This window comes from Manis javanica, chromosome 2 (assembly GCF_040802235.1).
Source record: "Manis javanica isolate MJ-LG chromosome 2, MJ_LKY, whole genome shotgun sequence".
In the NCBI taxonomy this organism is placed as follows: Eukaryota; Metazoa; Chordata; class Mammalia; order Pholidota; family Manidae; genus Manis; species Manis javanica.
This window is the reverse complement of record NC_133157.1, coordinates 172247145-172260206: the sequence shown is the minus strand read 5'-3', so window position 1 is coordinate 172260206 and position 13062 is coordinate 172247145. Positions and strand designations below refer to the sequence as shown.

Below are 13062 nucleotides of genomic sequence, written 5' to 3'. Positions count from 1 at the left end.
ATGCCTGTGCAACTTCGGAGTGATTCTATGTATTTTATTCCCAAAGAGCAGGGAGAAAGAGAGAAAAGACAGAAGTAGCCCCTAGGATTAGACAATAGCTTCTCTACTGTACAAGTACTTATTGGAGAATCACTTGGTTTAACCGTTTAATTTCTGAAATAATCCCTAGAAATACTAAACAGATATCAACCATTCTCCCAGGCACCCACCTTTCCTGAAGTAACATTATATAACATAGATAATTCAAAGGAGTTGAAAATTAGGACCTAATATTTGAAGTACAGTCTGTTGTGTGAAACTTAATGCATAAGTCACTCCCATTTAAGGCATAACTGAAAATCTGTTAAGTTTTTTCTTCTTTTTCATCTTCCCTTAGACCCACTCCTTAGATCTATTTAGTAAAGCAGATTCTGTCGACTACAACCCCAAATCTCTTTCTACTCCTATAGCCACAATACTTCAGGTCTTCTGTAGTGATCACCTGACTACTGTAATGGTCCCCCAACAGGTATTCCCATCACCACCCTCTTTTCATTCATATCAGGATTTTATCACTTCTGATTAAAAACAACCAAGAACAACAAAAATCATTACTGGCAGTCAGGGCCTACCTTAGTCCAGTTAGCTATGCCTGGAGATCACAGCTCTGTTCACATCTGCCCCCAGCCTGCCCAACCAAGCTCTTAAAGATCTACTTCAAATGACACTTCCTGATACCCCCAAATGCAGCTTTGGCACTGATCTTATTTTCTTTCCACTATTGTTACTCGTATTCATGGCTCATTACCTGTTCTCGCTACTGTGAGCTGGGGAGAGAGACTGTGTTTTACCGCTTTCTCTATATTCTGAAGCACAGCATCTGGCACAGGTTATTCATAGCAGAAATAAAATGTAACTCTGGAGTTAGTAGGCTTGATTCAAATTTCTTTCCACTATATATTTGGGAGCATTAGCTTTGCCAAATTATCTATCTGAACCTAAATTTCCTTACATATAAAATGAGGATTTTAAATGACAATTGTAGGTTTGCAGCATGCTCATCATATATCAGATACTCTATGAATTGTAGTAATTATTTTATTAACTACTCAACTATTTTAATTGCCGCACCATTGATGGTTTATTAAGAGTAAGACATAAAGCCACTTTCTCATCCTTGTTTACGGAGCTTCTTAGAATAATAATAAAAGAATCTCTGGAATTTACACAAAATTAATTTGCCAAAGCAGCTGCCTTACAATAGATGTGGTAATTTTCAGAAGTTTGTTTATCTGAACTACAGCATAGTTGCATGGCCCAGGGCCCATGACCCATTATTTGTCCTAAAACAATTGGGAGAAAGATGTCAGTGATCACCTACCGATGTCTTTAGTAAACTTCTGTCTTTAGCTACCAAATAAGACTAGCAACCTTCAAAAGTTCTCTAAGTACTTCTTTCTCAAAGTTTAAATGTTGAGCAAGGGCTGTTGAGATGTTATGCATTTCCTGATTTCAAAATACTCATTTTATGCTTACTGAGCACATACATTTATTTCAGCTGGTTCTAACTTCCCAGCAAATCTCTTTACATTTCCCAATCATGAGCAGTTTAAAACTATTATTCATTTACTCAAAACTCATTCAACAAATATTTATAGAGCACCTACTGTGTGTCAGACACTGTTCTAAGCTGTTGGGAGACAGCAATAAACAAAACAAATATTCCTGCCCTTGTGAGGTTACACTGGAGGGAGATAGACAATAAGGTAAGTAAATACACAGTATGCTACATGATGATTGCGTGCTGAAGAGGAAAATAACGCAGGGAAGGGAAGGAAGTACTGAAAGTGGGTTTAGATATTTTACAAACTACTTTTGACACCACCACCAGGAAATACTTGTTTTGAGTTTCCCTTCATTTTAAGAAATCCTGACCCCTAACCAGATGAAAGTGTGGACAGACAGGTTCCTCTTTACACTTGCAGATATCTGTTTTAACATTTACTGTCACCTTAGAGTCTACAGGCATGGTAAACTAAAAGCTAAGAAAATTGAAGTAACCTGATAACAATGCTTATTTCAACCACACTGTTCCTCTGGTAATTTTCACATAACCAGAAGGATATCCACTTGGTTAGAGGACATTTCAAAATGATTTGCTAAAATATAAAAATATGTAGTATTTCCTTCTATATTTCATGGGGAAACTGTATTGATATGCTATCCATTTAATTTATGTTGGTAAATTTGATCACTAAACTGATTAATGTCTTTTTTAAAATTATGACTGCATACTAGCTGATATGTATTAAAAGAATAAACAGCCTCTCCAAAAGAATCCCAATACCACCACCCCCAGCTTCTTCAAATACATTTAAGGCAGCATAATCTCCTTAAATATAGTTATCATAACCTTATCAAACTGTATACATAATATCTGCTTTTGGTTATCATATCTGACTTAAATAATAAAGTTAAATAAAATTTATGATACTTTATTTCTGGGTGTTAACTTAAATCTCCTCAGCCAGTCTTTCAGCAAATCTTCTACCAAATACCCTGCCTAGTTGTTTGGGCTTTAACTTGATTAGCAATCCTGATAAGAGAAGAAAAAGAAGGGAAAATATTGATGGGAAGGAAGCTAGCCCACAGGGTGAAGGTAAGAGTGAGTGCTTTAAAGGAATACCCCAATTTGGACTCCTTAAACTGGCTGACTGCCACCAGTGAAAGTGGCATTGGTCCTTGCTAAAAGATCCACCTCACCTCAAAGATCATGATTTGATGAGTAGTGGTGACTCATTACAAATCTTTGAAGGTCAAAGTGTTTTTTTAATCCTATTTCACATCCAGCACTAACTTTCTTACTTTTGCTAACAGGCATATGTTCTAGCATCATACTAAAAAAAGTTTTGAAAAGGAAAGGAAGACTCTAACAATAGTAGGAAAAAAAACCAACAATAATACTGAAGAAAGAAGGCAAGGGAGACTATGTCTAAAGCTATCCCAAGAACTCACAGGAGCTGGGATCTCATGTGAACTGGGTATCTGAACAGACACTGTAAAGGAAATACTTAGGGCAGTAGTGATATCATTGTGAAGAGTATTAAAAAAAATTTTTTAATTTAATGTGTAACATTTAAGTTGCCTTAAATTTATGTAAGCAGGAAGATCATTGTTTACAAAGTGTACACAGTTTACAGGTAAATTAGGAGAGGTGTCCAGTCATTAACCAACCCTTCAAAGGAAAAAAACCGTTTGTTTCTCCTATCCTGAAACCTCCTCCTGTCTCTGTTCTCCAGAGACCAAATATAAATCCTGAAAGAGAACTGCACACTTCATTGTGGGGTTTGTGCCAGGCACTTTTTAGTCCGTGCAGTGTTGAAATTCAGCTTCCCCTCACATCCAGAAAGTCTCAGCATGGCCAGTGTCAGATACTTGCCCCTTTGAATTTTTTCAGCCCAGAGTGGGATGTATTTTTCCAATTCATCAGCCAAAAGGAATTGACTTTTAAAAGATTCTCACAAAGGCAAAATGTGGCCTGGGTACCACAGAGTAATCTCCCGGTATTGCTGTCGTTGCCGTCATACATGTGATCCGTTCTCAGTTCTCCTTTCTTTTCTTATCCTTTCCTGCTTCCCTCTACCTACACTTTAGGCCCACACAGCATCTGCCTGGCTCTGGCTGACAGCACCCAGAGCTGGAGGATACTAGCCCCAATTAATGACAAGGGCAGGGTGTATGTAGCTTTATATAGCTTACCACTAACTATGTGCCAGGCACTTTGTTAAATGTATTACAAATATGATCTTATTTAATCCTCATAACAACCCTATGACATAGAAGGAAGGCACTTTATCTCTGTTTTACAAATGCAGAAACATACCCTGAAAGGTTAAATAACCTGCCCAAAGTCAGTTAACAAACCTCACAGCATAGACTTGAAACTTACCTATCTATCTTATCCCAAAGAGGAATGATCTTTACATTAAGCCATAAGAGCTGCATTCTGAAATCATATAGGCCTGAATTTCAGTGCTAATGTAATTTGGCAAATTATTCAGTTTCCTCGAATATGACATATTACAACAATACCACTTAAGCCTGTGGCTGTGAGCATTTAATGAGCCAACATACATAAAAACTGTCTAGGCACAGTGTTTGTGGGGCACTGAAATCAGTAATTGCTATATTCAGTCCCAGCCTTCTATTTGATTATCGTTACTGAGGCACCAAGGATAAGCAAAAATTCTGGATCATCAAGAGCAACCTTAATGGTCGTTTTGCTCTGTCTCTGAGGTTCCGGTGGCGCAAAACGAATGAAGGTGCACTTTCTCCACGCCCCTGCTTGTAGGGAGCACAAAACACTAAACAGAAGAATGTCAAAGCTGGAGCCGAACAGGAGCTGCTGGGATAGCCCTTCTCACCATCTCCTGCTTTACTCTGAAATCAAGAGTCACCATTTTGCATTCCACCTGGCAGTTTCTCCTGGAACTGGTTCTAACTTCCCAGCAAATCTCTTTACATTTCCCAATCATGAGCAGTTTAAAACTATTATTCATTTACTCAAAACTCATTCAACAAATATTTATAGAGCACCTACTGTGTGTCAGACACTGTTCTAATCTGTTGGGAGACAGCAATAAACAAAACAAATATTCCTCTGACACGCACTTCGTTTCCATGGGCATTCGCTGCATCCTAAGCGCGACACAGCGACCGCGTCCCAGCCCCGGATAGGCGCTGCGGCGATATGGGGGCCTGTCACCCTGCCCTGGGACGCAGGCCCCACCCTCCCCGCCAGGGAGGCAGGCGGATACCGGCCACCGCCAGCCCAGGTGCACGAGCGCCAGGCCCAGGAGGCGCTCGCGGCCCAGAGCTAAGCCCCGAACTCCGGCTTCTCCGGGAGACCGCAGCCAATCCCGGGCCTCGCCAAGCCGCGGCTAGAGAGCCCCCGCGAGTCGCGGACGATCCGCGGAGGGACGGAGGCCAGGGTGTGTTTCAGCGCCACGGCCCAGAGGGCCACGCCACGCGGAGCCTGCGGGCCCGACTCTCGCGACCCGGACTCTCCTCCTCCCCACACCCCCATCACCCCCAGGGATCGGTAGGTTGAGGGGGCCCCGCCACACTGGCCGACCCGAAGCGGAGAGAGGCCCGCACTCACATTCCGGGCCCAGAGGTGGAAGGCAGCTAGAGGAACTCCTGGGAACCACAAACCGCAGGGTCGCCGGAGCTGCCCAGGATTCACAGGAACCTGGGGAAAAAACGGGCCGAGGGGCGGGGAGGGGCGGTGCCAAGGGCGGCTCCGCCCACCGCAGGCCCTGCCCAACCATCCTTGGTCTTGACTGTAGGCGAAGGCTTCAAGGCTCCTTGGGAGATCGCTCGCTTACTCAAAACTCGAAGTTGATTAGACGTTACAATTAATTGTTTGCTGAAGCAAAATAAATTCTTGAAGCGTAACAGAATTAAAATAGTTGAGAAAATTTATACCACTGTCTGAACTAGGTAAACATCATCATGAAAGTAGTGACTTGCTAGCTCCTAAGCATTCGTATTTACAGCGCTTTTAATGTACACACTCCCGGAGTCATTTCACATCTTTGAGTTCATGCTCACAATTTTGTAACGTTTTTAGGGCCATTATCTCCATTTCGCAAATGAGAAAAACGCGATTGAGTAGTTTGAGGTTTGGTAGTCAAATAATTTGACTTCTTGCCTAAAGTCACAAAATCTAAGCAAACTAGCAAACGCCCCGCTTGCGGCTACTCTATGCTGCCTACAGCTAAACAAACTACTGTGGAAAATACAGCTACATTTCAATGCTTGAAATTTAGAACTCTGCCCAAGAAAAACAGAGACAAAAATTACTACGTAAACACAATGGAAAAAATATTCACTACAAACCTGACAGTCGAAGAAAGGGTTATTATCTTAAGTAAAAGTTGACTTAAAAAAAAATGGACAAAGGATACTTTTTTAAATTATAGAAGAAAAGGATAATGAAACATGAAATACAGTCTTTAGTAAGTAAAAACTTTTAACCCAAGAGATGCAATCTAAACACAAATACTGATATCAACACAAGTGAAGATTCATTTATTCATTCAACACCTCATGGGTGCCTACGATATGCCAAGCATTGATCTAGATTTATGATAAACTAGTGACAGACAAGAAGCTTCAGTCTTGGAAGACAAATAATACTTAAGTTATTAAAAACAAGATGATTCCAGATAGTTCTAAGTACCATGAGAAAAGTAATACAGGATGATGCGACAGAGGGACTTGGGCATGTTGGGGATTTATTTAGACTGAGGATCAGGGAAGGTTTCTCCAAGGTGGTGATACTTGAACTGAGACCTCAAAAATAAGAAAAATTAAGTCATGCAAAGATGTGAGGTTAGCAGAATGATAGCAGGGACAAAGGCAGGACTTTAGCAAATTACAGGAACAGAAACAAGGCCTCGGTAGTTGAAGCATAGTAGAGAGGAAAGAGAAGTATTTTGTTTTTACTAAAGGTTGGTAAGAACACCTTTTTATTTTACTTTTGCTACTGTTTTTTACATTTAAGTGATGAGCCTCAAGCACCACTACTTTAAAGGCAAGTTTCAAAATTTCCAAAATACATATTTCCCATACCTAACCTTCATGACTTTTGGCTCTGCTAAAATAGGAGGTAATAGAGAGCAGATAATGGTTTTATATTTTTAATACCCAATAAGCAATGTCATTGTTACTTCATCTAGTCTTACAGCTTTGAAATCCCTCTATACTCTGAGGGCTACCAAACACCCAGACCCTGAAACTCCAGATTCCAACTCCCTGCTCTGTACTGGGTGCTGTATGAGTTATTTATTGCTCTGTAACAGATTATACCAAAGTCAGTGGCTTCAAACTAAATAGTCATTTAGTATCTCACAGATTCTATGGTTCAGGAATTTAGGAATGACCTAGCTGGGCAGTTGTGGCTCATCATCTCTCAGGACTCTGCAGTCAGCTCTTAGGCAGGGCTGCAGTTACACCAGGCTGGAAGATGGACTTCAACATGGCTTACTTGCATGTAACAGTGGTGCTGCTTGTCGGGGGGAGACCTCAGTTCCTCTCCCTGTGGACCTCTCAATCGGACTGCTTGAGTGTCCTAAATGGCATCACTGCCCAAGAGATGAACACAGAAGCTCAAAGACTTTTATGACTTAGCTTCAAAAGTCACACACCATCACCCTTGCATTATTCTATTGGCCAAGCAGATCAGCCTTTTTATAATGTAGGAGGGGATTCCAGAAAGGGAGTAAACCCAGGACGTAAGGATCATTGGGGGTCACCTTGGAGGCTTGCTACCACAGATGACTAGTAAGCTTCTCAAATCTAAATGTACAAGTAAAACCTCCTGATTTTCCTCCCCAAAGTCCTCCACAGGCTTCACTATCTCAGGTAATGGCAAAGCATTCTTGCCGGTTGTTTGGGCCAAAACACATGGAGTCATCTTTGACTCTCTCCTCTCACACCTCATCCCCATCTGCTCTGGTCTGTCAGCTAATCCTGTCAACTCAACCTTAAAAATATATCCACAGTGTGACCATTCATATCTTCCAGCATATTTCAAGCCACCATTTCCTTCTAGATTATTGTAACACCCTAGTAACTGCTTCCCTATTTGCTCCACTTCAGTCTATTTTCAAAACAGAAGGATCTAATTAAAATGTAAATTAGATTATGTTGCACATAATCAAACAAAAAGAAAAAATAAAAATTCTTAAAATTGCCTACAATGTCCTACACTATGTGGTCCCCATTTCCCTTCAGACCCTGTAATAAGGAAAAAATCAGACCTGGCATTGAGTTGACAGTATAGTGAAGACACACATGACCAGTTCTTATCAACTCTACCTCTAATATATACTTGAGATTAACAAATAATCAGAAATATAAATATGAAATTACAAAATGTGCTTAGAGCTATAAAGGACATCAAAGTCTACTAGGGGGAATCAAGAAAAGTTCTCTGAGGAAGAGACATTTGGACTGACAACTGAAAGGTGAACAGGAATTAGCTAGGTGAGTAGTGGAGTGGAGGATGGGGGAGAGTACCAAGGTAGTGGAATGGGGAGGAATCCTGACAGAATATCATGTAGAGAGATCTGAGGCTTACTGTAGAAAAAAGATAGTGTGCCTGGAGCCAAGAGACATTATAAGACTTAAAGAGATCAAAGAAATATGAATTAAATCAACACAAAATCAGGATTTGATCCTGACTTCGGAAAAAAATATTTGCTATCAAGGATGGCATTGGGACAATAAGCAATATTCTATCAATTTTAATTTCCTCAATTTGATAATTGTACTGGGACTAAATTGTTTCCAGGCATGAAGAGATATTTATAATCTGTTCTCAAAAGGTTCAACAGAAAATAATAGGAATTATAACATGCATACTGTTATACATAAGGAAAGATAATGTATATAAAGAATGATAAAGCAAATGTGACAAAATGTTAATATTGGGAAGAAATTCTGTTCAGAGACACAGGAAAGAGTGAAAGATGAGGAAGGAATTCATTCATTAAAGCGATAATAGCAGGGAATGACAGCTGCCTTGCAGGCAATAGAGAGCAAGGAAGAACAGAGGAAGGACTGGAAGCTTTCCTGCTTGGCATAGGGCAAATCCCTTGTGAAATCCTAAAGCCAGGGTCACCTGGCTTTGTCCAGTGTCTGCCTGAATCTGCACAGCATGGGAATTAAATTCCTACCACCCCAGGATATGGGGGAGCCACAGAATACTGGATGGAGTGAGAATATGTTCTGGAACTTTTCAAAGACAAAGGAGATTTTTAGGCAGCCTTCTCAAGAGCATGACTGCACAGCTGCAGTCCTGTCTGGGTCACCCAGGCGAGAGGAACTTGCAAGCCCAAATCAGAGCTCTCAGTAGTCCCTCCCTACTTATCTGGAGTAGAACAGAGAGGGAGTGAAGGCTTTTGTGCTTAAGTCTAGAAAACAGAATGAAATAGCAGATTAACAACGATGCTTATCACTGGAAGAGCGCAGAGACAAAAATGTAATAAATTGAGCAGCAAGAAGTTTTTATTTAAGGCAAAGAGGGCACATTTGAAGAAAGGGGAGTGTGGGCAACCTCAGAGAGAAAGAGTGCTTAAGGGTTTAGGGTTTGGGGTTTTATAAGGCCTTTTGGGCAAGCGTTAGCATAAAGCATGATGTATACAAGTGATTCATAATTCCTTTGAAGTTTTCATAATTCCTTTGAAGTCTTGTCTCAAGAACAGGGTTATTTAGGTGACTGTGTTGGTGTCCAGATCTCAGCATTCTTTGTCCACCTAGGTTTATTTATACTTGGGAGGTTTATCTCCTGTGCTGGTTCCAAAGTTACTCAATTGATTTGGGGCTTGAAGAAGAGGAAGAAGAGAGTATGGATTAAGTTAAAGAAATAAACTGGGCCTTTTTCACAGGCTAAGTAGATTTACAATGGCATGATCTAATTGGCAGAATGAAGACATGGGCTGCACTCTGATACTTTCCTTTATTGGGGGATTTGTTTATCTGGGGAATATATGGACATTCCAAGTCACTCCTGGCCTTCGAAACTTCAACTAATTAACTCTGTGAGTCCTTTCTGGCTCTCTGGTTGTATCTGGTTAACTCTTGAGACTCTTTAGTGGGCTTTACTGGCTTTATTCACTCTCCACCCCATTTATGTCAGTCTTTCTAACATTAACAATGAATGTTGGTGAAAAATATGGGGGGTCTTTGCGACTTATTCTAAGGATCCACATTTTTTTCAAAATGAAAAAAATTTTAAATTTCACTCTGGCTGAGATAACGGAAACTCAATTTCAGGATTATCATGCATCAGTGGTATGAACTTATTTAGCACTATTGGGGTAGCTACCAGTGGAAATATGTAAAAATGGTTCCCTCTGGGAGTAAAGACTAAGGTTCAGAGGTTGGAGAGAGGCTGTGTTTTCCAAAGTATACTTTAAAAACAAAGAAAATAGGGATATCACTGGCTTATCCTAAAGAAATATGGCGGATTTAAGAGGAAGTGGTGGAGGCAGCAATCATACATAGAAGCATTGTACCTGAAGTTAGAAGACATGATTCCAGTCTTCTAATAATACGTACCAGCTATGTGTCCTTGGATAATAAATCTCTTTGAACTACAGTTCTCCTTAATTCACTTGGGATACCAATTACTTCACGGGAATTCACAAGATCAAAAGAAATAAAATCTATGTGTTAATTCACTATGTAGTATTAAAAGTACTTCAAAAATGAAACTAATTTAAAAAACTATGATTGTCTTCCCATATTGCCTATAAAAATTTTTCATGTAAACCAGATAGTAGTTACTCCATTTGCAGTTGATGCTTTCACCCATATCAGTTAAGTAGGATTCAGAGCCTCTTCATTCTCTCCAAAAGAATTGCATGCTGGAGAGAAACTGCATTCTTACAGAGGATTTTGAGGGAATCCAGAGGTTTTATACCACATATCCCATAGCGAACAATGGCATCAACTTCCTGTCGAGATGCATCTCCCTAGTCTTAACTAAGATCAGCTTGAGCTTCTCATTCTTTATCTTCTCTAGCTTCTCTCTTCTCCCCAGAAACTCTCCTCCTGTCTCTCAACCTCTTCCTCTCTCTTCTTACATGAATTAGTTTAATTCTTCCAAGCATATATTTGAAAATGTCCCCTTTAGTACTAGTTCTCTCCCTGCTTTTGAAGGCAGCAGAGAATCACAAATAACAAATAGTTTTTAATGACAAATCATAAATAACAAATCTTGCATAGGTAACTACCGAGGTCTATTTCTGAGCCTTCAACTTTGTTCTGGTAATTTTTCCTTGCATCAAAACCAGTACAGATACCTCGTATACAGACCCACAAGCAAATTCGCAGGCAGCAACCCACCACCTCGCGGTCCCAGCCCACTGGGCGCAGGCGCGTCACGGTCACCAAGTCCCACCCAATCGCGGTATTTCTCTCCCCCGGAACCCGTGGACCGGAAGCTGAGGAGCGGAAGAGGCGCGGGCGGGGAAGAAAGACTGGGGCGCCCTTCGCTCCTCCCCGTTCGGCCGCGGCGGGACGGGTGGGGCGTGGTTACCACGAGCTGTAGGCGATGGCGCTCGCCGCGCGGCTCTGGCACTTCCTCCCTTTGGGCCGTGGCGCCGCCGCGGGACCTGGGCTAGCGAGAGGTGTCGCTGGCAAACGCAGGTGGTGCTGTACTTGGCGACTCCGCGGCCCTAAGGTATCCCGGCCCTTCTGGCTCCCGCTGCCCCACTGCAGGCAGGGCTCCGGCGGCCCTTCCTTCAGGCCTGGCCGCCCCGCGCCACCTTAGGGACTGTGTTGAAGTGAAGAAGAAACTGGGCCAGCTGTGCCTGGAGCGCGCCCGGGACCGCGGCGGACAGGCCCACACCTTTTCGAAAGCCTCCTTTCCTTTGCGAAATCTGAGGTCGGAAAAGGAGTGAGTGCCCCCACTTCATCTTCCCCGAGAATCTGTCTCTTGCCTGCCGTTTTTCTGTGAAAATACAAAAATGTACATACTGTGGGGGGAAAACCTTGGCTGCTGTGAAAATTTTCGTTTTCGTTGATGCCGTTTACAGGTACACCTGAGGCTGTCAGTCTACCAGACTGAAAAGTTTGTGAACTATTTAGGTTGAAAAAATTACTTTTGAGTACTTTGTTTTATCTGCACAACCTTGAGGAATAATATTAGGATGTTGGATTGTCGTTCCAATTTCGGTAATTCTGCGTTCGTGGGCCTTGGTTTATCTGTGAAAGGGAATTGGAAGGGTGAGTGGATGCTGGTCCATATGCTGTATATCATTTGAACTAAGTATTTCATTATTTTAAACTCTAAAATTCACATTCTGACCGCCCGCTGTGTTCAGAGTTAATGGGATAAGAGAGCGGGGGCAGTAAAGCTTGCAAAGCCAGAACCCTTTCCTCGGACAAGCTTATAGCCAGATGGGGAGGTGTTAGGTGTTAACAAGGCAGAAGGATGGGAGGAGTACTAAGTATGAAATTAGCCTAAAGTTTTTTAAAATTCCATTTTGATAGAGTGATCATAGTTTAGGTAATAATAATAGCTAACATTTATTCAAGGCTTACTACATAACCTGTATAGTGTTACGCATTACCTCATTTAATCTTCATTTACACCGTATGACATAGGAACTGTTATTTTAACCATTTTTTAGAAGAGGAAACTGATAAAAGGTTAAATAATGTGCCTAAGTTAAACAGATAGAGATGCTGGATTTGGTGGCAGGAAGGGTATCTCTAGAGCCCATGAGCTGCACATAGCCACTGTGCTAAAATACTGAAAACTAGAGAAACAAGGTAGAAAAGGATAGAAAAATATTAAGATTAGCAGGGACAAGAAAGACATGTAAGCAATAAAATTCTACTCTGAGCCAATGGCAATAATGAAAATTCATTCCTCCCTCTAGGTATATTGAATTTTTAGGAAGGTGGGAACTATTACCGATTTACCAGTTATTCACATGTTTTCATAGCCCCTACCATATCTGTTTTTCTTTTTTCTAGACATTTTTCTTAGCATGTTGTTAATAAATTGAATTGGAGATATTTATACCCCAGGTGTTTGCAGAGATTAGGCTCTACTTTTGTGTGGCTGAAGAGATTTCATTTTTCTCTTTTTCTGTTTGTAATCTGTATTACAAAACATCCATCTCTGAATGTGTATTTTTCAACAGATTTGTACTGAATGCTTACTGTCAGCAAGGCTCTGTTATTTTAAGCTTTGTGGATATAATGAACATTAGAAACAAACCCTTTTCTCATTGATCTAATAAATTAGAAGGAAGGGTAATTCACTGAATGAATGTAATGCATGCCAAATGTTAGGAATAAGGGAAGCAAAGTGACACCGACATGACCTTGAAGGGAGGGAGGGGAAAGGGGAGGAATAATTAAGAGGAAGATGAGGACAAAAGGATATTCCAGTAGAGAGTAGTGTGATAATAGGCCTTGAGGTAAGAAAAGGTGATGTTTTTGAGCAACTGAAAAGTGTGACTGAAGAGGGGAGTGGGAGAATAAACTAAGGCTGAAAAG

General features: G+C 41.1%; 2 protein-coding genes and 1 long non-coding RNA gene across 10 annotated transcripts in view; 1 reads left to right on the top strand and 2 right to left on the bottom strand.

The window, feature by feature from the left end:
- Window positions 1-5284, bottom strand: part of CPNE3 (copine 3) — a 43560-nt gene extending 38276 nt beyond the window's left edge. Inside the window, exon 1 of one of the 2 annotated variants that reach the window (XM_017675421.3) lies at window positions 5141-5284. The gene's annotated coding sequence lies outside the window, so the exon portion shown is untranslated. The remainder of the gene's footprint in view (window positions 1-5140) is intronic. The other variant, XM_017675422.3, reaches the window with a different exon arrangement.
- Window positions 5285-9042: 3758 nt separating this feature from the next.
- LOC118967849 (uncharacterized) lies at window positions 9043-10989 on the bottom strand. Its single transcript, XR_005055135.2, has 3 exons — window positions 10854-10989; window positions 10108-10178; window positions 9043-9370 (listed from the first exon to the last, which is right to left on the bottom strand). It is a non-coding gene; the product is annotated as an uncharacterized lncRNA (long non-coding RNA).
- Window positions 10990-11044: 55 nt separating this feature from the next.
- The window catches only part of RMDN1 (regulator of microtubule dynamics 1), a 52598-nt gene continuing 50580 nt past the window's right edge, over window positions 11045-13062 (top strand). For 4 of the 7 annotated variants that reach the window (XR_012128300.1, XR_012128299.1, XM_073229795.1 and 1 more), the window contains exon 1: window positions 11048-11233. Coding sequence is in view for 3 of the 7 variants with exons in the window: in XM_073229795.1 (XP_073085896.1) it covers window positions 11105-11233 (129 nt within the window). In the remaining 4 variants the exon portion in view is untranslated. The other 3 variants (XM_036995649.2, XM_073229798.1, XM_073229799.1) reach the window with 3 other exon arrangements.